The following is a 27,606-nucleotide window of genomic DNA, read 5'->3' on the forward strand; positions in this document are numbered from 1 at the left end:
CATGAGGTCCCATTTTTGGGGAAGTACTTATTAATGGAACACCATGTAGGGAACTTTTGTGTAGGGGCTGTAATGAAGAAAGTGATTGATATAATTGTTGAAGATATTTTATCAGTTTTGATATACTAGTGGAGTACAGTTTTTTTTTAATTGGGAAATTATTCACTATAATAAGTTCAGGATTCTAGCAAAGTAAGAACATGAACAATTTTATAGATCAGAAATTTCCTAAGATATACTCTTTGGAGCACATGGTCCCCAGAATATTAATTTGGATTATGAATTATGAAAAAAAAAAGTGTTCCATGGTCAAGATATAAATGTGTGAAATTTGGGTTAATGTTAAACAAATTCTAACTATGCTAATGGTTGTATAATCTCTGAAATGAGGATTTATTTTTTCCAGATTTATCTGACCATGGAGCCAGTTTTTAGAGATGTACCTTGTGTACTTTGTGCCCATCAAAATCACCTTTGGGAAATGATCATATGGATAATTAACGCAAAAATGTTTTTGTTGTAATGTACATATTTTAGGTTAAAATTTCTATTGTAAATTAGTCACATTTTTAAGTATTTTATTTGTTCAGTTTGCTAATGTTAACATGACACAAATACATCAGGAAGCCATTCTGCTTTCTTATGACTCATAAAAACTTTCTGTTAATAAGAAAAATCTTTATAATATTCTCTGGCACTGGTAACTTTCATTAAACTAAAAGTCTTATTTTCAGATTAAGTTCAGTGAGCAATAAATATCCAGTTGAATTAGAATCAGCCTTCATTAAGGCATTTTGGCAATTTATCCTCACTTCATATTTGGAAAAAATTGGAGTTTAAAGTTTATAAGCATTTGTAGAAATATTTAAAGGTTTTTCCTACGTTTATAAGTTTGCCAAAACTAGTTTTTATGTACTTGATCAAAGATTTCTGTTGCATTGCTTTATATTAGTTGAATTTATAATACCATGTTACGGTTCCCTAATGGTCCTTCGGGAGAGAATTTCCAGTTTGCTCATTTCCTCACCATCAGACCATTCACATTAAAATTTAAGTGTTTTATTGCTACAAGTAGTGCTAGACACCAGTTCTCCTACTTACTGTTGTATTAAAATTATTTTGCTAATGAGACAGGACACTTGCAAATTAACTATCAAATAGAAATATAAACTTAGTTAGACATCCGTATTTATAGGTGAAGCTCAGGCACTGTAGTACTTTGAACTTTGGCTACTTAGAACACCCTTAATATCATGTTTTTTATATCTGGTTAACATCAGATATATATATCTAGAGTTGTAATTATTTGAATAAGTGCATTATCTACCTTTCTAGATTTTGAAGGTAACAACCAGTAAGTGAAATTTGTATCACCAACTGTTTCTTGAAGAAAAATTTACTGAACTATATAATTTTTTTTCTTTATTGTCCCCATACAGGAAGTCTTAATTTTAAAAATCTGTATTTGGACACTTCCTTGACTTCCTTACATAGTTGTCCGTCCTTTTTTTTTTTTTTTAAAGATTTATTTATGCATACAAGAACTGGGGTACAAGCCAGAGATATGGTGAGGGGCAGTGAGAGGATTCACCAGAGACAGAGTGGGGAGCAGAACAGGCAGACTGACTGAAATTCACTGCTGAGGGGAGCAGCGGGTGAGACAGGAGAGGTCTGCTGCACCATGTGGGTAGCTCCCTGGCCAGCCAGGGTATCGAACTCATGCTGCAGAGGCTGTGGATGGCTTCATAGTACTGTGCTTAACCCCTTGCACCACCAGGGAGGCCTTAGTTGTTCTTCTTTAGATCTATTGCAGGGTGACATCTTTCTTAAAGTGTGTCACAGCTATAGGAAACACTGCACATGCTACCTTAGTTGACTCATGGTTTCCAAGCATTCTTCTCCCTCCTTTTCCAAAGAATATGAGTGATCTCTTCAATTTAGTACAACATACAACACAACAAATATTGAGTAACTGATTTTTGTAAATTATTGTGTAGGTAGTGTGATTTTATGAAAGTGTGTGAGACTTGACTACTGGTGAAGAAATTTTAAATGTAATGGCTGACACAATTACTAGTTACAAGATAGAATGAATGCAAACATAATCAATCCCAGCATGGCATTGTGCTATGAGGAACTTAAAAGACCCTTTAGTCCTTCACATTTAGTTGGGAGACACGCTAGGAAAATATATTTACAATTTTATCATAAAGGGTTTGGGTTGAATAAGGAAGTTTCCAGTGACTGGAGTAGCAATTCTGTCATTTTATATAAAACATGAATACAGTTTTTTGCACAAGGGTTTACCTTTTGTGACAAATATCATTCATATTTTACATTTAAATATTAATAATTATGATGGCAATATCTTTGTAAGACTCATGTAGCATTCAGGATATTGCCTTCATGTAGCATTCCTAAAAATAAAAGGCAGTATGATGAAACCAACTTATGGGCAATTTAAGGGAAAAAAGAAACTTAGAAGTTATAGCTCTTTAAGAAATACTTTTTTGGGAAACATGTTTGAAGAATCATATTTTTTTTCTTATATTTATAAAGATGATTTTGTTTACATTCTTTGTATGTTTAGCTAATGTCAAAGTCTACCAGTTGTTATTATGTGAAATGATAGTGTGAAATTGATGCTGTTATAGTATAACAATAAGGACGTGACTCATGTATTTTATGTACACATGCATTCAACTGTAGTGACAAATGGCTTCATGCTGTGTGATTAAATGCATATTAGCGTTTGCCCCAGGCATTTGATTATTACCATCTTTACTTCATTACATTACCACACTGTATGGCCATATAATTTATAAGATAATACACACATCACTTTGTTGCTGATAGGAATTATTCTGTTTTATGGATGGTGTCCTTTAATTTTGCCTTTCATGGATTATAAAATTGGTTAATATCTGCTGAAGTGAATCACTGGAGAAGCAAATAAAGATGTTGGCCTCAGGTCACAGTGTCATTTGTGATACTGGCAAAATCTTATAGGCTCATTTATCCCTGTACATGATTGATAACAGCATGGGTTAAATGGAGAAAGCTTTGCTTCTATTAAAGGATCATCATGAATGAAGACCTCCCACTTAAAAGTCAGGCATGATGAGAAGACAAGAGACTATCTACAGGTCAAATTAAATAACTTAAATAATTTAAGTAGAATGACAGTGTAATTTGTCCATTTGTGTTATTACTCCGACCCCTATCAGGATTATAGGCTAACTTATTTTCCACTGTAGAGTATTTAAGATGTAATTTTTAATAAATACTTTAAAAGATATAAGAGCTTTATAGCTCTTAAATTGTGGTGTAGATTTTTATTATGTAGTTTTACAAAAAGCTTTAGAAGTCTCTGCAGTACTTATGAAATATAGAATTAGTAGTAGACTGAATGTTTTAATAATGCTTAGGGCATTTTATAATATTGACTTTATTTTTAAAATATATTTTATAATGAATAGCTACAATAAGTAATATAAATTATAAATACAAGATAATGTTTACTATGTCATACATATGCTATTACAAGTATGTATAAGTATTAAAATAATAAATTTATTACATTTTATGAATAAATGATAGTTTGTTAGTAACACTTTGAAGCCAGGTGTTAGAAATAAAAATACAGTCAGTATTTTTAAATGACTACTTGATTTCTTTAGGCATTTACTTCCATACCTTTAAATAATGTTTCATTATTGCTGTCTTCATTTTCCAGCTTTAGGCATTATCCATTTCTATAGTAGACGATGAGGATTTCTAATAGACTAGCTAATTAGTAAGGGAGAAGTACTCTTCATACCTTCAAAGAAATCCCATGATTTTACAGTTACTTTATTCAGAGTTATCTGTATTTGGGAAGATGTGGGACCTGTAACATTGCGTTTATAACATTATATAAGTTTAAGTTGTTCGTTTTTGAGAATCAACACAAGTATATACTGCATTAAGTTTACTATTAGAAGCCAAAATCTATTATTATTACCTTAATTTTTAAAAGAACTGTTTCTGTTAATCTTCCTTTTATGATACATCTTCCTTTTTTCATAGATGCAGTATATACTCTTATTTATTTTTTAAAAAGATATTATTTTTGCATGGAAGAATTGGGGTATAGGCCAGAGGTGTGGAGAGTGAGAAGAGACAGAGTGGGGAGCAGAGCAGGCAGATCTACTGAAATACACGACTGAGGGCAGTAGCAGGTGAGACAGGAGAGGTCTGCTGTGCCATGTGGGTCAGCTCCCTGGCCAGGCATTGAACTCATGCTGCATTGGCTGCGGATAGCTTCATAGTGAAGAGACTTAACCCCTTGTACCACCTGGGAGGCCCTATACTCTTTTAGTAAAAATATTAATGATGTTTCTTTTGGAAGAGCTTTCTGCTTAATACTTGCTTCCTGTATAGTACTTTAAAATTTTTTTCAGTTTTAGCCTATTTTTGAGATTGGACACTTTCCCTCAAAATTCTGTTGGTCTTTAACTCTTTGTTTTTTTACTTAAGAATGGGGCACCAAAAGGTAAACTAAAAGTTTTGGGTGTTTGGGTAAAGCTTATTAGATATGGTCTTAGGGTAATCTGACTAGAATGTTTTATGTGGCAACTCTGTGTGTCATATTATTTATTTCCCTTTGTCCCAGTCAAATTCCCTGAAAAACACACTCCTGATCTCCTGCTTTGAGTGCTGTCTGGCAGCAACCATGGGATCCCTGCAGAGGAAAAAGCCTGGTGGGATGGGGTGTCTCAGCATTTGGTATATAAACTTTTCAATATGGTAGCCATGCCCTTCTTAACTGTGACTGTTTTATCATTTTCAGGACAACAACTACTTCTCCGTCTATATTAGGGAGGGACAGTTGTCTGGCTAACCAGAAAGGGAAGGGATTGGGTGGGTCTAACCTCTTCTTAAGTGGACTTTTGAGCAGTAGTCTTGCTTTTGACTTTACCTTTTCCTTCACCTTTAGAGGTCTTGTTTTCATCAAACCCTTTGCTTGCAGGGGTAGGGAAAAGGGACCTGGGAAGCAGGTGGAGGAGGGAGGATCGTGCAGTAAATCATATTGCTGGGGCCTCCCTGGTGGCACAGTGGGTTAAGCACTGCACTGTGAAGCTGTCCGCAGCCTCTACAGCAGGAGTTCGAGCCTCACCTGGCCAGGGAGCTACCCACATGGTGCAGCAGATCTCTCCTGACTCACTAGCTTCTCCCCACAGCACTGTACGTCAGTCAATCTGCCTGTTCTGCTCCCCACTCTGTCTCTGGTGAATCCTCTCACCCCCCTGCATCTCTGGCCTATACCCCAGCTTTTGTATGCATAAATAAATTAATCTTTTTTAAAAATCATATTGCTTCACATTTTTCCCTGTTTTTGGCTCTGCATTATGAGTACTCTTCTATCTGCCTGCCAAAACACCATTTATTTATTGAGATAACATTGATTTATTTGCAATGTTGTATATGATTTGAGGTATGGCGTCTCCCCCTTAAGGTATTGTTACTAAGTCACACCCACACTCCACACCCATAGTACCCCACATAATTCATGTGCCCCTCCTGCTTTGTTCTCTCCATTCCACTTCCTCCCTGGTAGCCTCAGTTCTGCAGTCAGATTTCTAGGACTTATTGTTGGTTTGGGGTTATTTGATCCTTTCAGAACACAATTTTTTGTTGTTTTTGTCTCAGCTCTCGTTCCCTTTGTCCACGGTCTATGCCTTAAATCGCACACTGTCACGCTGTCATTTTAGTGGGGATGAACTAAACACCTGTGTTCAATCCACTGTCTTTAACTGAGACTCCGAGTTTTGTTTTTGTTGTTGCTGATAGTTGTTTTAACAAACCAGTCAACAAATATTTTCTGGTATTATAAACTGCACAAATACAGGTTTGAGAGGCAACATAATGTAGTGGTGAACAGTGCAAACCTGAGCCAGTTAACTAGGTTCATAACCTCATTTTACCCCATATTGTGTAGTTTGGGCAAGTTACTGTTCTTTATGCTTTAGTTTTTTTCATTTATGAAATAGAAATACAAATAGTAAATATCTCATAAAATTGTTTAAATTAACTAATCATTTTGAATTTTACACATTTATGTCTAACAAGAAATAAATACCAGGTCTATAAAAAATGAACTTAAATTTTTTGATAAATATCATTATGACGTTAACTTCCCAGATAAAATGAAAGGAGCATTCTGGTGGAAATAATTGAATTAACAAATTAATTTTTTTTTAGTTAATGAAAATCACAGGTGAGTATATAGTAAACCTCTTAAAGAAATCACTACCTTAACTATTTTTTTATTTAAACTTTTTTCTTTTTTTTTTTAAAGATTTATTTATTTATGAATATAAGAGCTGGTATACAGGCCAGAGATGTGGGGGGTGAGCGGATCCACCAGAGACAGAGTGGGGAACAGAACAGGCTGAAATACACTGCTGAGGGGAGCAGCAGGCGAGGCAGGAGAGGTCTGCTGTGCCATGTGGGTTTCTCCCCGGCTGGCTGGGGATCAAACTCGTGCTGCAGAGGCTGCGGATTGCTTCATTGTGCAGTGCTTTACCCGTTGCACCACCAGGGAGGCCCGGAAAAGGCTATTATAATTCATGCCTGAAGTAATGAGGGCTAACTGGGTTCATAGCAGTAGGGGTAGTTATGCAGAATGAGAGCCAATTAGAAGGAAGAACACACAGGTCCCTTTAGAGATCAAATTTAGGGAATGAAGGAAAATGAGTGTAAGAATGGGAAACAGGAAGGAGGAGAGAGGAATGGAAATAAAGATAGAAATCAAAGATGATTTAAGTAAATATCACTTCTGATAAATGAAATTTAAAAGATGTGAGGGAAAAGAAAATAAGTTTTGACTTGTTAAATCTGAGGTGAAAAAAAGGTGATGACTCAAGATGCATTAGGAGTTGTTCACATGGTAGTCATAAGTTAGAACTTAGACTGGATTTACATTTAGAAATTGTTGGAAGAGACCCCGCGTAGTGAGCAGAAGGGCCTTGACCCGATTCCCTAAGGCATGTGAAAACACATGCGTCTCGGAGGAAAACCTCTGAGTGGCAGGACTTGGTGTTGAGAGCCTGGAAGTGACCTGCGTGGAGTCAGGCCTCTACATCTCCACAGTCTGAGAATAACAAAATGGAGAGACCCTGCGTAATGAGCAGAAGGACCTTGACCCGAGTCCCTAAGGCATGTGAAAACACATGCGTCTCGGAGGAAAACCTCTGAGTGACAGGACCTGGTGTTGAGTGCCCGGAAAGTGACATGCATACATCTCCACAGTTTGAGAATAACAAAAATAGTGAGGGAACTTCCCAGGCTCTGGCTAGGGGACGATAAGATTATGTGCGTGAGAACTAACCACCTGGTACCATACTGTCTGAAGTAAATAGATAATAGTAAGAAAATAGACTAATCATTCACATGTGTTATCATTATATGGTATGCTTTGATGTTACACCTCTGCAATTAAAATAGTATATAATGAGCACTAAGACAATAAAGATTTACTGCATGCTGGACATGACAGTCCCCCATGTCTGATTTCCCTCACCGTCGTGTCCCAAGTCTTGGACTCACTAGAAGTCCACAAGAAATAAAGTAAGAAAGTATTTAGGTCCAGAAAGATCAGTTTGTCAATAGTCACATGACTACCTGTTAACAGATTTGTTAACACCAACTGATTCCAAACTTGTTATATAAATAACTGTGTATATATAGCAGAGGTCACTAAATACCTCGAAGGGTTAAGGAAGTGAGGTAAATTCATTAAATATACAGCAAATATAGTTATTTGATTTCTGATATTATGCTTTGTCAAGCCCTGTCCAAGGTGCTGAAGTCATAGCATGGCCAAGATAGATGAGATCCTGCTCTCATAAAGCTTATTTTTAAAGGAAGAGCCATAATAACTAAAGTTAATAATTAACTAGTTTTGTTGGTAAATAAAATCATAGGAAAATAAAACTTTATTCACCTTTATTTATTCAAATAAAATTTTGAATAATGGGTGTGATGCATACTTAAGAGCTAATATCTGAGCCGAGGCTTGAAAAACATGAAGAAAATTCTGTGTAAATGTAGAGATAGAACATTCCAAATGGAAGGAACACAAAACCTGTAGGCCTTAGAGCTGGAATAAATTTGGTATGATTTTTAACTGACAGTAGATTTATTTACTGTTTAGTATGTGCCAGATAAAGATTTGGAGAATACAACAGTGAAAAACCAGTAGCACTGATTCATAAAGATGAGTGGCAACTCACTAGATTTGCACTATCTGGTAGATATTTCTAGTGGTAATTTGATGCATTGTATGTAAATGATAAGTAATGTTAAATGTGTAATTTTTATTTTGTTTATGTTATTTTCCCCCATAGTCTTTGACAAAATATGTGTATGTGTGTGTGTGTGTGTATTTTAATTTATTTTTGCATAGGATAACTGGGGTGTAGGCTAGAGGTGTGGGAGAGTGAGAGATTCACAAGAGACAGAGTGGAGAGCAGAATAGGTGGATTGACTGAAATACACTGCTGAGGGGAGCAATAGGTGAGACAGGAGAGGTCTGCTGTGCCATGTGGGGTAGCTCCCTGACCAGGGATTGAACTCAGGACATAGAGGTGAATAGAGCTGAGACTTAACCCCTAGGTCACCAGGGAGGACCTTTGCCAGACAATATTTAAGTCCTGGTACCAGTATTGCCTTTCTCTTTAACACTCTTCTTAAATCCTTTAGACAGCATCAGTTGCTTTCCACCATTGTTTTCATAGGTACTTTGTATATTCTTCTTTTTTAGTGCTTATCACACTGTTTCCATGTTTGTATTCCAACCAAGTTGTGAAGTCATCTCCTAAGAAATTTGCATAGTAGTCTGCCTGTGCTAGGAACCTAATTAAGGTTTCTTGAACTAATAACTGCAATTCATCATGTACTTTTTTTGAGGACTAACATTGTTCATTGTGTTGTTCAGTGCACAGTGGAGTTGATATAATTAAGTAAGAGGTGGGTTTTGAAATCCTGTTTGAGGCTTCCAGTTAAATAGGATGCATTGATCATATACATATAATTTTTTTCACATGCATTGAAATTTGTAAAAAGGACATTAAATCAGATGAGAGAATGAGATACCATTCAACAATGTCTATCAGAAAGCAAATAGAGGAGGGGTAGCTGATTTAAAAGTTTGAAAGTGTGTTCAACACTTGTAAACACCAGTACTTACATAGGACAGAATAAAGCTTGGGCTTAAAAAGGGAGATTTAGTGAAAATTTGTAGACTACTTGAACCTTCCTAGGTCTCTATGAAATTTATTCTCTGAAAAAAACTGAACCATGGCAGGTGAAGTCAGAAGTATATCAGATACAGTGGGGGACAGGGATGAGGCATGAAACTGCAAGTAGAAATTGAGTAAAAATTTATCAACTAACTGGCATTCTTACCACCTATTATCTCAATGTTAGAATGCATATATACTACTAGATAAAATCCTTTGCCTTCTCCTCTTGAATTCCAAGACAGGAGAGTGAGAATTTGTCTCTAGAGAAAATGAAAGGCTGAAGATGAAAGATGTCTACATCTTGATGTTGGGGAGGTAATCCCTTAATGAAAAGACCATCTTACTACTTGATCACCTGGAAGTGAAGTCTGTTAGCAAGCCCTCTCCCAAGCTCCCATTCAGCTTTCAATAAATCATTCTACTTAAAAAAGCAGCTTTATTGAGATATAGTTCACCATACAATTAAAGTGTTCAGTGTACAATTCAATGCTTTTTTTTTTTTTAGTATGTTCGAGTTGTGCAGCCATCATTACAACCAATTTTAGAACTTTTTTTAAAAAGATTTATTTTTATTTATACAAGAACTGGGGTACAGGCCAGACGTGCGGTAGGGTGAGTGAACTCACCAGAGACAGAGTGGGGAGCAGAACAGGCAGACTGACCAAAAACACTGCTGAGGGGAGCAGCGGGCAAGACAGGAGAGGTCTGCCGTGCCATGTGGGAATCTCCCTGGCCAGGCCGGGAATCAAACCTGTGCTGCAGAGGCTGCGGACAGCTTCACAGCACTGCACTCAACCTGCTGCACCACTGGGGAGGCCCTTAGAACATTTCTATCACCTGAAAAAGAAACCATAAACCCATTAGCAGTCATTGCCTTTTCCCTGCTGGCTTCCCCCCTTACTTCTTTCCCCAGCCTACAGTTCTAAGCAGCCATTGATTTACTTTCTTTCTGGATTCTGGACATTGCATACATAATTTTCATATTTTGCTATTATTGTGTAAGGGCGATGACAATGGGAGAGGCCTGAGTTAATGGTATGTAGTACTACCTGTGCATTTTTTGCCACTTACCTGTGAATGTTTAATTATTAAAATGAAGTTGAATAATTTTTCATAGTTTGACTCAGACATTTTCTGAGTTAATAAGATACTCAAGTGTCTTTTGTTTTTAAATAAAAGATGTTTACCCTAGACCTCTTCTTCCATTGTAGGACTTAAAGATTGTGTTGATATTAATTAGTATTCATGCTATCCTTACAAAGTGCTCTTTATTGAGAGAAGTTTAGGAAGCAAAGCGCCTATGACAACTTTGGCATGGCTTAAGTAGTCAATGAAGTGCCAAGCTGTGCCTGCAACACTAGAAAACTAGGCTTTAGGAGCAAAAAGTTTTGTCCCCCAGGGTACTAAGGTAACAGAAAAAAGCCTCAGCAACTGTGAAACAGAATAGGATCCTTGTTACTGAGTGTTCTGTGTATCTAGATCAGAATGACAAAACTTTTTCGGTGCAGAACCTGGGAGGTATGGGGTACAGGTTGTTACGGTTTTATGTTTTTTAATAACATTTTATTGATTTACCATTCATTTGTAAGAAGATAGAATTTTGGGAGTGCCATTTTCTAGTGCCATTACACCATCACATTAACCTCTTGGTTCCTATTCTCCCAACCTCCCCACCTCATTAACTACCATGTTTTCCACAGGGTCTAGGAGGTTCTTTTGTGTTCTGCCAGTTTGTTTTATTTGGTTATTTGTAGTTCACAAACAAGTGATACCATCAGTAATTGTCTTTCACTTTCTTATTTCATTTAACATAATCACCGTATGAAACCTTTTTATGTTACAGGAAATAAATGTTAACATGGAGAATGATTTTAAGATGGAGTCATCATCATCTGCCTTTGCTCTTCAGAGTTCTTCAGAGACTTTGTTTTCTATTCAGCTTTTACATTTCAAAACAAATTTATTGGAAGCACTAGAAGAATTACGTATGAGAAGGGTAAGTCCCTTTCTAAAATGCTTTTTTAGATCATAGAATTTGATTTTTTTGTTGTTTAAAGAAAAAGAAGATCTAACAAAATAGTGTAGAAAGAAAAAATACAGTCCAGATAATAAAGTAAAAGAGAAAATGATAGATTTATTTGACATCAAGGATGGGAAAGGAGAATAAATTGTAAATTAAAACAAAAAATAAGGCAGATTTTGACTGTGTAGCATATAGAAGGATTCTTCAGTAGTTTACCTTTTTGTTCAAGTTAGATATAGGTTCCTATGACACGATTAAGTAAGAAAACAAAGCAATATATGATTACTGATAAAATAATTTAGTAAGTATTCTGAGTTCCAAGAATAAAATATCCTACTTTTTTAAAGTTATATTCTTGTGCTTTTAGAAAGGAAATGTGTAGTATGAAATTGTAAAGATGTTTGTTTTGAGCAGGTGATCTATATTCTGCAAACCCCCTTAAAACCAATTAATTTTGGAGACTCTGTGGGTCTTAATTTGAGGAGTGTGTTATCAGCATCTTAAGAGCTAAATTGGAGTTGGTAAGATCTGAAGAGAAGAAATCAACTGTAAAAGCATTATAATAATATTCTAGGGATGAGATCAGTAAGACTTGAGTGTATCTGTGAAGATAGATTAGAAGAGGTAGAGGAAAGAATCAATAGAATTTTTTTGTTGACTTCCAAAATGAGCTGTAAGAGAGAAAAAAGAGCTGAAGCAGTGTTTTTATTATATGAACCTTACTCTTAAGATTTTAAAATATTGAAATTTGTTGTAATAATAAAATTTGATTAGCACAATGTTCATCCTCTATAAAGGTGTTTATTAAAAGTATGGTACCCCAGTGATGCCCTTGTCTTAATCCTAAAATCTTAGTGTATGTTACATGGCAAATAGGACTTTGCAGACGTGATAAGTTATGAATTTTGACATGGAGGCATTTTGGTGGCTTATTTAGGTGGGCCTTCTGTATTCACAAGGGTACTAATAACAGAGAAGCAGGATAATCAAAGTCAGAGAAAAATTGTGATAAAAGAAGTCAGGCACAGTCAGAGAGAGATTTGAAGATATTATATTGATGACTTTGAGATCAAGAAGCTGAGTCAGGGAATGCAGGTGGAGACTGGAAGAGGAGGCAAGGAATTCTCTCTTAGACATCAGAAGATTAGTGACTCAGCAACAACTTGATTTTAACTCAGTGATAACATTTTGTACTTCCAACCTCCCAAATTGTGAAAGAATACATTTGAGTTCTTTTGTGCCCATCAGTGTGTTGTAATTTATTAGACAGCAATGGGGATCTAATATACCCAGCCCCAGATTTTGCACTTCATCTAGCGTGCATTCCTCTGTCATTGTTCTTATTTTTTGGATGCATTTCTATGTAAATTTGAAATTAGTATGCTTTAGTATGCATATCTTTAACTAGAGATCAGTACTTACATATTTTTCCTTTAATATAAAATTTATATACAATGAAAGGTATAGTTTTTAAGTGCAACATCTTATGAATTTTAACAAATGCAACAGCTGTGTAACTCAAACCCTTGTCAGGATATAGGATATTGTGACACCGCAGGAAATTCCTTTTTGTTCTTTCTGACTTATTCCTCTCCCCTATCAATCTAGAGCAACCGCTGTTCTAATTTTTTTTCACTGTAGATTAGTTTATTTGTTCTAGAAATTCTTATAAGTGGAATCAGACAGTTTATATTCTTTTGTGTAAATTTTCTTTTACTTAACGTATTTTATTCATTTATGTTGTGCCTATCAGCTTGTTCCTTTTCACTGTTAATAGTTCACTATTCTCTTCAGTTTATCTGATATGCTGATGAGTCACTTTATTGAGTTTTTAATGTCATTTCTTATATTTTACAGTCCTCCAATTTCCATCTGGTTATGTAATTTTCTGTTCTCTGCTAAAACTCATTTTATCATATAATTTCTTGAGCATATTGGTTTCAGATATTTTAAGTCTGTGTCTGTAAAATAATCATATGTGAGCCTCTTGTAGATCCTTTTTTGTTGTCTTTTTTTTCCTTTTGGTTTCTGGTTTTTGACCTTATCTCCTGACAGAGATAAATTTTGATTCATTGACTGACTTTGTACATAAAAAACTGCAAAGAAAATTTGAGACTTTGAATGGTGGTAGTTTCTCCTAGTGAGAATTACTTTGGCTTCATCTTACCTATCTGATTGAGCAGACAGAAGCTAGGTTTCCATTTTTGTGGGTGCTAGTTTATTTCATTTTCTACTCCAGAAGTGTAGCCCTTTGTGATTCCAATTAAAATTCCTCCTCCTTGGTGGATCTTGAACATTAAGTCAATGTCCACAAGACTGCTGGTGAATCTACATGAGTTTCCCATCCTCCTAATTAACTGCCAATAGTGACTGTAGAGCATTTGCTAGTAAAGTCCTTAGCAAAACAAAACACAATAGATAATACAATAAAGTCAAAGAAACTTTTTTACTCCAATTAACTGTATTTCATGACTTAACTATGCTGCAATTAACAAGAGGGAATATTACTAATTTTTTTTCTTTGTGGACTGAAATTAGTAATAATATTTTAAAAGGAATGTTTTAAATTAATCTACCAATAAACTATTGGAATCAACAAAAATTTATATTAAATCCATAATGTGTGCTTTTTAGAAATAGATATCATTTCTGTTAATTTCCTTATATTTCTGGTAATATCCTACAGAATAACAGAAAAGTAAAAATGAACTATAATATTAGGATCACAAATTCAACTTCCCTCAGGATTCACGTATTTGGTGTATAATGTGAAAAGTGTAGGAATTGTCTTGAATTAGAGAACCAGTTTCTTTTTACCATTCAGCTCTAAAAATTTGTTGCCATATAGAAGATTGAGCACTGTGCTGTCAGCTCTTCCAATTATTGAAAAGAAACTAGAAATCCACATTTTAATGTGAAATCTATTAGACTGTAGAAGTTGGAAGTGGGTTGAAGGTGTTTAAACAAAATATTTCTGAGCCAAATTATCTATAATGGGGATCAAATACATGGAACTTAATTTGAAAACTTTTTAAAAACCGTTTCTCAGCCTTGCCTTAAGAGAATTTAAAGTTTAATAGGCACAACATGCCATGCAAATTAATTAATTATATTCTCATGTGGTATGTATTATGTTGCATTAAAAAATTATGAACAAAGTTTGGGACTTCAGAGAAAAGACATATTGAATATGCTGAATAAGCTGAAGTAAGTCCTGGAATTTTAAATTAGCAAAAAAAAGAGCCAAATGAATATTTGGACTTTGTAGAATATCAATGATTTGCTAAGGAAATTGAAGGAAAACTGGGTAATTAATGGTATAAAATGTAGATAACATTAAACAGTTTTTTAGTACTTCATCAAATTAGCTATATATGAATAGAATCATACTTTGTAATTATAATGATATGTAGAATATATACATCTTTGTAATATATTGACAACTGATAAAATGGGTATTATCCACATTGCCAGATAGGTTCATCATAATATGCTTGTCCTGTATTAGTGTTTTAAATGAACTTCATGTTTTCTATTAAAATTATTGATCTTTTATTGGAATTTTTCATTTTTATATTCTATTCATTCTGTAAACAGCTTTCAAAAGTTATTAATAAAAATTATTAAATTGTCAATGAGGAAAAATATTAAATCTAGTGAGAAAATCCCATCTGTAACTTTAACAAAGTATACAAGAGTATAGAACCTTAAAAGTGTTTATTTTTTATTAGCTGCCTTAGGACTACAAGGATTTAAGTGTTTTTACAAAAACAATAAAAGAGGAGTAATTTGATGGTTTATTTACTCTTTATAACCTTTAGAAAGTGTCATGCTTTTTTAAAAATGTTTGCTTCAGGCTGTAGTTTTACAAGATGGGCTGTGTATTGGTCAGGCCTCTTCAATTCTTGACCCTGAACAGATTTAGGGACATAGTACATAGAGCAAGTCTGTGTCCAAACAGCCCAAACTGTAACAGGGTATTCTTTTTCAAACTCATAATCTACTTCGTATAAAATTGCCCAGTTGAGTTTCTCATGGTATCTAATAAAATCATAATTATGTTTTAAAAATAGTTTCTTGGTTTGACTAGCTTCAAATTATTTAAGATAAGTTTCTTTAATATACATGAAGTAGTCCAGCAGTTCATTTTTAAAAAATATTCCCCATTTATTATTTCTTTTTTTTTAATATTTTGTTTATTTATACAAGCACTGGGGTACAGGCCAGAGGCACGGGAGGATGAGAGAATTTACCAGGGACAGAGCAGGGAGCAGAACAGTCAGAAGGACCGAAATACACTGCTGAGGGTAGCAGTGGGTGAGACAGGAGAGGTGTGCCGCTCCATGTGGGCATCTCCCTGGCCGGCTGGAAATCTAACTGGCACCGCGGAGGCTGCGAACAGCTTCACAGCGCTGTGCTCAACCCACTGTGCCACCCGGGAGGCCCTATTATTATTATTATTATTATTATTTTTGAAAGATTTATTTTTATTTATTTATACAAGCATTGGGTACAGTCAGAAGTGTGGGAGGGTGAGATAATTCACCAGATCCAGAGCCAGGAGCAGAGCAGGCAAACTGAAGTACACTGCTGAGGGGAGCAGCGGGCGGCAGGAGAGGTCTGCACGCCATGTGGGACCCTCCTCCAGTGGCCGGGGAGCAGCTGGGGATCGAACCGGCGCCGCAGAGGCCACGGGCAGCTTCGCAACCCAGCGCTCAACCGCTGCACCACCGGGGGAGGCCCCCTATTATTATTTTTTTTTAAGATTTATTTATTTATGCATACAAGAACTGGGGTACAGGCCAGAGTTGTGGGGCGATGAGAGCCTTCACCAGAGACAGAGTGGGGAACAGAACATGCAGATCTACTGAAATACACTGCTGAGGGGAGCAGCGGGCAAGTCAAGGAGAGGTCTGCTGCGCCATATGGGTAGCTCCCTGGCTGGGGATTGAACTCATGCTGCAGTGGCTGCTGCGCTCTTCATAGGTTGCGTCTTAACCCCTTGTGCTACCAGGGAGGCCCCACATTTATTATTTTAACTACTGTTTTTGCATTAACTTAATCTACAAAGATTTCTGAAATAGAAAAATGTTAATACAGAATATTCATAATTCTCAAGTTCTTTTACTTTTCCATTCAACATATATTTCTAGTTCTTATTTAAAAATGTTCTACCAAAATATTAGAATGTACCTGTATATTTAAAATAGGTAATGTGATTTTGAATGGCTTTTTAATTTATGTTGGGAAGATTAAATTCTAAAGTTTTTGAAGAAAAAGAATATAACAATCTACATAACCCTATAGCACCCACAATCCCTTAAAGGTAATATAATGGCATATTTAAGAGACTCTGGAAACAGACAATCTAGGTTCAAATACTGCCGCTGCTGTTTATCTGCTACGTGACTTTATGCAAGTTACTTAAACTCTTGCTAACCTTGTTTACTCATCTCTAAAATGTCAATATTAAGAGTTTTTACCTCACAGGGCCTCCCCGGTGGTGCAGTGGTTGAGCGCTGGGTTGCGAAGCTGCCCGCAGCCTCCACGGCGCAGGTTCGATACCCGGCTGCTCCCCAGCCACCGGAGGAGGGTCCCACATGGCGCGCAGACCTCTCCTGCTGCCCGCTGCTCCCCTCAGCAGTGTACTTGGGTCCTTCTGCCTGCTCTGCTCCTCGCTCTGGCTCTGGTGAATTCTCTCACCCTCCCGTGCTTCTGACTGTACCCAGTGCTTGTATAAATAAATAAATAAATAAATAAATCTTAAAAAAAAAAGTTAATGTTTCAAAAAAAAAAAAAGTTTTTACCTCACAAAATTATTCTTAAATTAAGCAATGAACAAAAAGTACTTAGAACATTATCTAAATCATAGAGAGATCTCAGAACCCTCTTTAACCAGACCCAGATGAAGAAAGCAGTATCTTGTACATTGTCCATCCAACTGGTTTGGGAAGATAGGCATGTTAGATGTAATACACATGGTTCCTCCACCCAAACAAATATGGATACACATTTCCTTTTTCTATATGGTACTAAAGACGTGAATTATTGCAAGAACTTCTAATCTTTTCTCACTTATCACATAGTATACACTGTTGGTATACATCCTCTTTAATTCCATATTGGAAGAACTTTGATAGGGTCTACCTCCCTACAATGTGAGTGAGGTAAACAGAAAGTTGGGGAGAAATCAGAGTGGATGTCAATAAATATGTATTTCTTATGCCTCCTAAATGTTTTTTATTACACAGTCACATGCTCACACTTATGCCTTGGTAGTCAAAGGTAGGATTTCATGAAAGTTGTCTCATTTAGAATGTTTGTAGCAGCAAGTAGCAACACAAATCCCAAATCACAGTGGCCTATGGGATTCATCTTCTCACAAGACGAGTCTAGAGGGAGAGTGCTTCTAGGATTAATTAATTTTTAATGAATCCTTGGGATTTCCTATATATACAACCAGTTATCTACAAATGGAAACAATTTTACCTTTCTCTCTTCTATCCTCCCTCCCACATTTACTTCCTTCCATGCTTATTGCTGTATTTGAATTTCCAGTATTACATTAAGTAAAAACAGCTATAATAGATATCCCTGACTTATATTTGGTAATCGAGGGAAAGTATTCACTCTTTCATCATTAAATATGATGTTAAATGTAGTATTTCTGTAAATGCTCTTTATCATCAATTTGAGAAAATTCCCTTTATTCTTGAGTTTTTTTTTTAATTGCAAATAGGTATCAGATTTTGTCAAATGCTTTCTTGTGTCAATTGGTGTCATCATATGATTTTTCTTCTTTAGCATATTGATATGTTGAATTACATTAACTTTGAGAGAGCCTTGTATATTGGGAATAAGTTCTATTTGGTGATGGTGTAATTTTTAATATGCATTGTTGGATTCCATTAGCTAATATATTATTGAGGATTTTTCCATTAAAATTTGTAAGAGATACTTTTCTTAGTTTGTTGTTTTGTTGTTGGTTTCTTTTTTGGTACTATCTTTCTTTGGTTTTGGAATCACAGAAAGCCTCATAAAATGAGTTGGGATAGGCTCCCTCCTCTTCTGCCTTTTTGGAAGAGACTGTAAAAATGATGTTAATTCTTAAGTGCTTGGAGAGTTCTTCAGTGAAATAATCTGGCCATGCAGGCTGCTTTTGTGGGGGGAGGGGAGAGCTCATTCATTAATTGTTATAGGGCTAGTTAGATTTTTGAGGAGGTCATGTCATTTGTGATTTTTAAAGAATTGGCCCATTTTTTACATTGTCAAATTTATATCATAAATTTATAGCAGACCTTTATTTAACTTTTTCAAATGGCTGCAGTATCTTTATACATTTTTAAAAGCTCTTTGTACATAATTTAAATTATTGACTTAAAGTCTTTGTCTAGTAAATCCAGTTTCTGCACTTGCTCTTGGGCAAGTTTCATTAATTTTTCTTTCTATGTATAGTCATACTTTCCTGTTTCTTTGCATGTCTTGTAATTTTTTTTATTGAGAATTGGGTATGGAAATTTTGAATATGTAGTCACTCTGGATGTCAGATTCTTTTTCCTTCCCAGGGTTCCTACTGCTTCTTGTTGTTTAGTGACTTTTTCAAAATATTTTTTTACAGCCTGTAGTTTTTGACATGTGTGGCCACTGAATTTGTACTCCTAGCTTAGTGGTCAACTAGTACTTTGACAGAGATTTCCTTAAATACCTGTAACTAAAACAGAAAAACTCCCAGTCTTTTCAAAAAGAGCTCTGTGAATGTATCTTGTGGTATACCGTCAATGCTGAACCAGGTTTTCAGGTCTAATTATTGACGTTTTCAACAGAAGCTTCAGATTTCTCAAGTGATACCTGTGTTTATGGTGTGGGCTAATTTAGGAGTATTACATTATTATTTAAACAAAATCAGAGGGTATTTCTAAATAACTGCTTCCTGCTTTGCTTTGGGTTTGCCCAGTCATTTTAGGTCTTTGATTTGTGCTGCTTTCCAGAGTGAGTCTGACTTTGCAGTTCTTTCAGCTGTCCTCTCTATTCTCACTTGATGTTTGTTATTATGTTGGTGACAGTAGGTGGAGGCTCATTAAATACAAAGTGCCTTTGTATTTAATGCTGGGTGTGGCATGTATTTTCACCCCCACCCCTCCCTACAATAAAGCAGTAGCTTCTTTCCTCTCCTAGTCTTTTTTTTTTTTTTTGGTGGGAGCCTCGCCTGTGGCCAGGGAACTGGCGCTGCAGAGGCTACGGGCAGTCTCGCAGCCCAGCCCTCAACTGCTGCACCACCAGGGGAGGCCACTCCTCTCCTAGTCTTCTTGCAGTGGCAGTGAATTTCCACAGGTGTTCTCATGCTGTAGTTTTTGCCCTTCCCCTTGTCAGTTGAGGTTTTTGTTCCTTTGGGGAGAAATGGAAGACTGATCTGTAATAGTTTTCAGTGGTGACAAATGGCTGTAACTTTTCTTCTTTCCAACCAGTGCCACAGGACAAAACTTTCTCAGGGTTCTAGCCAATGTTCCCAGTAAACACCTGGCAAGTTTCCTGGAAGAAAAGTCTGGTAGAGTGCCTCCCCAGTGGCACAGCGGTTGAGCGCTGGGTTGCGAAGCTGCCCGCAGCCTCTGCAGCGCTGGTTTGATCCCGGGCTGCTCCCCGGCCACTGGAGGAGGGTCCCACATGGCGCGCAGACCTCTCCTGCCGCCTGCTGCTCCCCTCAGCAGTGTTCTTCGGTCCTTCTGCCTGCTCTGCTCCCCACTCTGGCTCTGGTGAATTCTCTCACCCTCCCGTGCTTCTGACTGTACCCAGTGCTTGTATAAATAAATTAAAAAATAAATAAATCTTTTAAATAAATAAATAAATAGATAGATAAATAGATAAATAAATAAATAAAAGAGAAAAGTCTGGTAGAGAATTCCTCTTGTTTCTGGGCTCACAGGGGACTTGTGTTCGTATACTAGTCCACGTTCTGCCTTTATCATTTTATGTTAGAACTTATAGCTGAGTTTTCTTATCTGTATGCAGTGGCCTATGTCTAAGGTAAGCAAGTGATGGTATTCTGTTTCTCCCTACAGGCACTTGTCTCTCTCCAGATTTGGGGTCACTTGATTGATCTGGGAACTCTGTTCTCTGATGTGTTTGTCTTTTTAGTTTACAACTTGTCCAGCTTTCTTGTGAGGGTCAGAGGATGCTCTTTTTATCTTTGCAGAGAGAGCTTAAACTAGAAGGTTTTTATTTTGTTTTGTTTTTAAAGATATATTTATTTATGCATACAAGAGCTGGGGTACAGGCCAGAGATGTGGGAGGTGAGAGGATTCACCAGAGACAGAGTGGGGAGCAGAACAGGTGGCTCTACTGAAACACACTGACTGCTGAGGGGAGCAGCGGGCGAGTCAGGAGAGGTCTGTTGCGCTATGTGGGTTGCTCCCTGGCTGGCTAGGGATCGAACTTGTGCTGCAGAGGCTACAGATTGCTTCATAGTGCAGTGCTTTAACCCCTTGCGCCACCAGGGAGGCCCCTAAACTAGAAGTTTTAAACTTCTAATTTTTCTAGCTTTTTCTTTTTTTTTGACCTAGGAAGCTGAAGCTCAGTATGAAGAGCAGATTGGTAAGATTATTGTGGAGACACAAGAACTTAAATGGCAAAATGTGAGTATTTTTTCCTCAGATTATTTTATTTAGCATCTATTTAAAAATACATCTAATCCATATTGTAAAGTTAGTTTTAAAATTTCCTGAACATATTTGGGAGGTTGTGCCTAATTTAAATAAAACCTCAGGAAAATTGCAACTAATACTGTTAATAATATTTGGACTTCCAGAAAAGTGAGAGTAAAAATTTTGGTCAGTTTTTCTGATATTGTAACATTGAGAAACACTCTGAAAACTAAAATGAACTATTTCATATATGAGAAACTGTGTTAAGAATCAAATTTTTTTTGAGAATTGAAACCTCAGAATAGCACATTTTCCCAGACTGTTGTTACATACAGTAATCAAATATAAAAAATTTGTTAATCAGATTTTATTCTCTCTAGTTTGTTAGAAGTATTTTTGATAGTACTTCTCATGCCTTTTCAACAAAGTAATCTTACAGCTAAAAATTAAAGGTTTAAATACAGTGACCTCTGTTCCCACTATTTGGCAGTATTGAAACAGGAACTTGGAAATAAATACTAGAATCAGAATTTAAATGACGGGATAGGTCAAACTAGAAATAATAGGAATTTTTAGGTCGGACAGACCCACAAGTTGTATAGAATATGGGAATAAACAAGAGCTGGCTTTTATGAGAGACAGGTGTGAAAGAAGAGGCCTGTCTGTGAGAGAAAAAATAGGTCAACATCAATTACAAACTAAAGCAGTAAGTATATTTCAAACCGTAAAGGTCATATTTTGTTTTTGGATAGATGTGTCAACAGCATAAAATTGCCAGAATCCTTGAGTTATCAGTTAAGTTGATTGTAATCTACTTTTTAAAAAAATTCTTAGGTTTTTTTTTTTTTAAATTTAAATTGCATTATAACATGTAAGTTTCAGGTGTGCATCATTAAAAGGATTTTTACATATATACTATATGTATGTATTAAGTTTACCACTAAACATCTGGTTTTATCCTTCACCATATAATTGTTGCCTTTTACCCAATTTGCCCACTATCCTTCCCTTCTGGTAACCACACATTGGTCTTATAGTTAAAAGTTTATTTTTGTTTTATTTAGTTTATCCATTTACTTGTTTTCTATGTATACCACATAGCAATTAAATCATACAGTGTTTGTCTTTCTCTGTTTGATTATTTCACTAAGCATACAATTTAAAATACCAAAAGCATGTTTGAGGTACTTACACTGATTTATGTGGAAATAAACAGGAGTGGCTAGGAAATTTTTGAAAAAAGAGGAAAATCAATTCTTAAATATATTATAAATAGATTCTAAATATATTAGATTTTTAATCTGTAGATTCTTAACTATATGAAGATATTAAAACAGTTTGGTAGAGTATGAGTATCTAAGGTATTCCTTAGAATATAGTACCATCTAGAAATAGATCCAAATACTCAAGTTAATGAATGATTTTATTAGTAGTTCAAATAGGAAAAAATAGATTAACTAGGAAAAGGTAGAATTGGGTTCTATCAGAATAACAACAAAGCCAGATTTCTACCTTTACCTACTATACAAACTCTGGAAAAATAGAAACTTTCATATATTCTTGTTGGCAGTGTAAGTTGGAAGTGCCTTGTTGAATTCTCCCAAATATTAGCAAACAACTTGTTAATAAAACAAAACTATATGTATATAATATATATTTGAAGATTTTCTTATATTTATTTATACATAGAAGAACTGGGGTATAGGCCAGAGGTGGGGGAGGGGTGAGAGGATTTACCAGAAGCAGAGTGAGGAGCAGAACAGATGGATCCCCTGAAATACATTGCTAAGGGGGGGGAGCAGTGGGCAAGACAGGAGAGGTCTGCTGCACCATGTGAGTCAGCTCCCTCCTCAGGACCAAACCCATGCCACAGTGGCTGGTGAGACTTTAACCCCTCCACCACCAGGGAGACCTCTGCAAAACTATATTTATTAGAATTCATTGAAGTGAGAACAGCACCTTGATAGAGTCTTAGTGTATCAAAAGGGACAAGTCAGAATAGGGATATATAGAAGATTATGGGGTCTAGGCTCAAGTGACTTCAGAAGAAGCTGGAACATACTTTGAAAAATTCTAATTTTTATGATTACCCTTTTATTTACTTTTACTGAGATCTTTATTTCTTGTATGGCTTAGTGATACTACCTTGTGTCCATTTTCATTTCAACTTGCGGGATGTTTGCCTATTCTACTCTCCCATTTTCCTTGAGATTGAGGATTATTGAGACAATGAAGTTTTTTTTTTTTAAAGATTTATTTATTTGTTTGTTTGTTTGTTTGTTTATTTATACAAGCACTGGGTACAGTCAGAAGCGCAGGAGGGTGAGAGAATTCACCAGAGCCAGAGCGGAGAGCAGAGCAGGCAGAAGGACCAAAGTACACTGCTGAGGGGAGCAGCGGGCGGCAGGAAAGGTCTGCGCGCCATGCGGGACTCTCCTCCAGTGGCTGGGAGCAGCTGGGAATTGAACCGGCACTGCAGAGGCTGCGGGCAGCTTCGCAACCCAGCGCTCAACCGCTACGCCACCGGGGAGGCCCGACAATGAAGTTTTTAAATTAATATGAACACTGCTAATATCAGTCTCATTAAAACAAGTGACTGTCACTGGAGAACTTAAATTAGAAATACAAAATGTAGTAATTATTTTCTGTTCTCAGAATTGGACTTCTCTGGCAGGAAAAAGGCAATTCCTCAGAGAAGTGGCAAGCAATGATCAGAACACATTCAGAACCCACTACAGGAGTTAATTTTAGGAAATACCTTTGGACATGTTCAATGGGATCCTGAAGCTTGGGCTTACAGGGATATCAGTTTTACCAAGATTGTGCTGGAGATAGATGTGATGTGCCCCAGAGACATCTTCAGCAATCTTAGTAAAATTTCCCCACCAATGTTAATTGAGTATAGTTTTCAACAGTATTTTTCCTTTGGGGAATAATTTTCTTGTGAAGATTTTTGCAGTTAAATTAAGGTTCTCTGGTGCCACCAAGTGTCTGTTCTGAAAGTGAGAGAGATAATCTTTAATTTACAACCATGTATTCTTTTCAGACTTTGGAATCAGCAGTGGGAATTCCAAAATAGTTTTTGCATCTCTACAAAGATTTGTTTTTGATGAACTAGGATATCTCCATATTATCCCTTTTGGTGTCGCTTTATGATAGCCACCTCCTTAGGAAATGTTAGAGCACTTAAAACTCTTGGCCATTTACATTGGGATGTTACTGAGGTCAGAAACCCTCATTGTTTCTATATTATTTCAAAATCATGAACTACACCAGAAAACATACCTGCTATTAGTATTATGTTAAAACTCTAATCACTTGACAATTGGCAAGTTCTGATGAGTGGGATAAATTCTGACATCTGGACTGATTTTACTTGTTTACTCTGAGGAGTCACAAGGCATCAGTGTAGCCTGCATATTTTCCCATTTCAGTTTGAAAAAATGATCCATCAAAAAGCAAAAATAAACCTAGATTTTTCTAGAAGAACTGTCTAATAAATCTGTTTGAGGCATAAGCCTTGCTCAAAGAGAGAGTAGATCTCTTTTTATAGGAGGTAGGCCTGTTTGCCAAGAAATGTGTTTTCAGTAAGTACCAAGGATTGTACAGTATACAGAAACATCAAGTTTAAACAAGATCCTTAAGTCAAGTCCATAGAGACCTTTACTAATTTGCCCGCTGCCAATAGTGTCTATAGATAAGGAGAAGACTTTTGCCACTGGACCTAAGGGAAGATGTGATAAACAGTTGAACCCTAATGATACTGTGATGTTCTGTTAGTATATTAAGGAGTTGTCTGCTTTGCTTAAGTACAAATAAATAGAAAATTTTATGACATTTAGGATAGTGGGAGTTGGTGGGCAACTGTTGAAGAGTTATTTTTAAATTAAAAAATTCATGTTCATGTTTAAGTTCCTAAGGTTATTGAGGTCTCAAATTATGTAGAGATGTCTAAATTTCAGATGTTTGGAATCCAGTGTCTGCAGTGGTCAGTGAAATTCAGAAAACTTCTTAATTGTCTCTTAGTATCCAGCCTTTGAAAGTATTGAATGGCTTATAATTTATCAGGAATGATAGATATACCCCTTTGGAATAAAGCATACCCTAGATAGCATATTTTATTTTGAGAAAATTCTGGATACTCTTTGGAGTTTTTTTTTTTTTTTTTTAAATAGAGGCATGTTTCATTTATTTATTTATTTGTTTGTTTGTTTGTTTATACATGCACTGGGTACAGTCAGAAGCGCGGGAGGGTGAGAGAATTCACCAGAGGCAGAGCGGGGAGCAGAGCAGGCAGAAGGACTGAAGTACACTGCTGAGGGGAGCAGCGGGCGGCAGGAGAGGTCTGCGCGCCATGTGGGACCCTCCTCTGGTGGCCGGGGAGCAGCCGGGGATCGAACCTGGGTCGCAGAGGCCGCGGGCAGCTTCGCAACCCAGCGCTCAACCGCTGCGCCACCGGGGAGGCCCCTCTTTGGAGTTTTTAGGTCCTTTTCAAACTAAAACAGTAAGTAGATCAATGGAGTCAGTTTTGGAACACTCCTCATTTTTAGAACACAGCAAAAACATACCCAGATATTGCATAAGTATAGAGTTACAGAAAAATTTAAGGTACTTAAGATTCCTTAGTAATCCCTGAGATATAACTATTCAGGTAAATTGTTAATTTTCCCAAGACAAAGCAAATAGGCAAAACTATTTTGATCTAAAGAGATACTATGCAAAGCAGAGCACATATTTATAGTGGTAAAATATGTGTAGTCAGGTAGCACTAAAGATAAGATAGTATTTAGGCTCAGTACTACAAAGAATTGGATAAACCATAGGGGTTTGAACAAATCTTTATCTTTACCTGTTGGGTTTTTTTGACTGTAGAACAACAGTATGATGTATTCTTTCTCTGTAAGACTTTTGGATTATTGGCTTTAGGTGTAAGTTTCTGGTTTTATTGGTATTGTGTAAAGTTAGGCAGTGATTTAGATGAGTCATTTTGAACCTTGCTGCCAATATCAGTAAAACATTTGCCTGCAAAGAATGTCACTTCATAGAAATCTCCAGTTAGACTTGATCAAACACAAAGGTACCAGTAAATCAATATCCAAATTAGCTCTGATCTGTTTAGGAATAGAAAAACTCTTAGGTAGAGAAATTTCTCTACCAGTTTGTGGGAAGTTGGGTGCATGACTTCTCCACAGAGCGATGTCAGTGATTTGCCCACTTTATTTTTACCTCTTCATTTTTGTAGGTAGGTCAAGACATTTGTATGTCCCTTGTCCTTTCTGGTCGTAAGTATCACAGGTATCTTTACCAGGAGGTTTGCTCTCTGGTATTTGAAGACTGGAGTGGGAACATAAGTTGTTTTATCTGTGAAGCCATCCACTTTTGTTCTAAGGGTTTTTGAAGAAAGTCTGGACTTGGACTATTCCCCTTCTCAGTTTTTATTGATTATTAAACGTTCTATTTCTGGATTTAAGGCTGTTCACAAAAAGTAAGGAGAGAACTGGAGGTTATATCTCTTAAAATATCTCCTATGGAATAATCTGTTCCTTAAATTTCTAAGTAATTTTGGGCCTCCCCAGTGGCGCAGTGGTTGAGCGCTGGGTTGCGAAGCTGCCTGTGGCCTCTGCGGCACCGGTTCGATCCCCGGCTGCTCCCTGGCCATCGGAGGAGGGTCCCACATGGTGCGCAGACCCCTCCTGCTGCCCGCTGCTCCCCTCAGCAGTGTACTTCGATCCTTCTGCCTGCTCTGCTCCCCGCTCTGGCTCTGGTGAATTCTCTCACCCTCCCGTGCTTCTGACTGTACCCAGTGCATGTATAAACAAACAAACAAACAAATAAATAAATAAAACATGCCTCTATAAAAAAAAAAATTCTAAGTAATTTTTTCCTTGATTGCAGGACTGGATTCATCTAATTTATTTTCACAAGGAAAAATTTAGGTCAATAGCCTCTGAAAGATTTTGACCAACATCTAAATCTCTCTAAGTTCTTATGCAAATAAGATTTCAAAAGTGATTCTTGGATCGTCTCACTTTGCTTTTTTCCATTCAGTTTGTTTTTTTGTTTTTAAAGATTTATTTATTTATTTATTTATTTATTTATTTATTTATACAAGCACTGTGTACAGTCAGAAGCACGGGAGGGTGAGAGAATTCACCAGAGCCAGAGCGGGAAACAGAACAGGCAGACTGACGAAATACACTGCTGAGGGGAGCAGCCACAGGAGAGGTCTGTCGTGCCCTGAGGGACCCTCACCTGCGGCTAGGATCAAACTGGCGCTGTGGAGGCTGCGGGCAGCTTCGCAGCTCTGCGCTTAACCACTGCGCCACCAGGGGAGACCCTCCATTCAGTTTTTTTTCTGAGACTATGAACCAAGTGATGTAGATCAGGGAGCTAGCAGTATTATTTTTTAAAATCAGTTATAGGCATTAAACTATTTAAATTAATTGCTAGCTTTAGGAAAAAAGTATGCAAATAAAAATGTTATCATGGTATACAGTAGGACTCTACATTGAATAAAAATTACATTGGCATAATAGTGGAAGCACTGTTGATTTAGGCCACAATTTGATATAACTGTTGAAAGAATAGAGGGAGGAGAAGTAATGACTATACAAGAAAACTATCATAGTAGATTGATAAGTTAGCATATATTTTTAGA

The 27,606-nt window shown here is 36.5% G+C and overlaps 1 protein-coding gene across 1 annotated transcript in view; it reads left to right on the forward strand.

Moving 5' to 3' along the window:
- CCDC73 (coiled-coil domain containing 73) overlaps positions 1–27,606 on the forward strand; it is a gene marked incomplete at both ends in the record, with an annotated part of 105,604 nt that overhangs the window by 29,714 nt on the left and 48,284 nt on the right. Inside the window, 2 exons of the mRNA XM_084236667.1 lie at positions 11,131–11,283; positions 20,868–20,939. Of these exons, the coding sequence (XP_084092793.1) occupies positions 11,131–11,283; positions 20,868–20,939 (225 nt within the window). The remainder of the gene's footprint in view (positions 1–11,130; positions 11,284–20,867; positions 20,940–27,606) is intronic.

This window comes from Talpa europaea (assembly GCF_964194135.1).
Source record: "Talpa europaea genome assembly, chromosome: 1".
Classification (NCBI taxonomy): domain Eukaryota; kingdom Metazoa; phylum Chordata; class Mammalia; order Eulipotyphla; family Talpidae; genus Talpa; species Talpa europaea.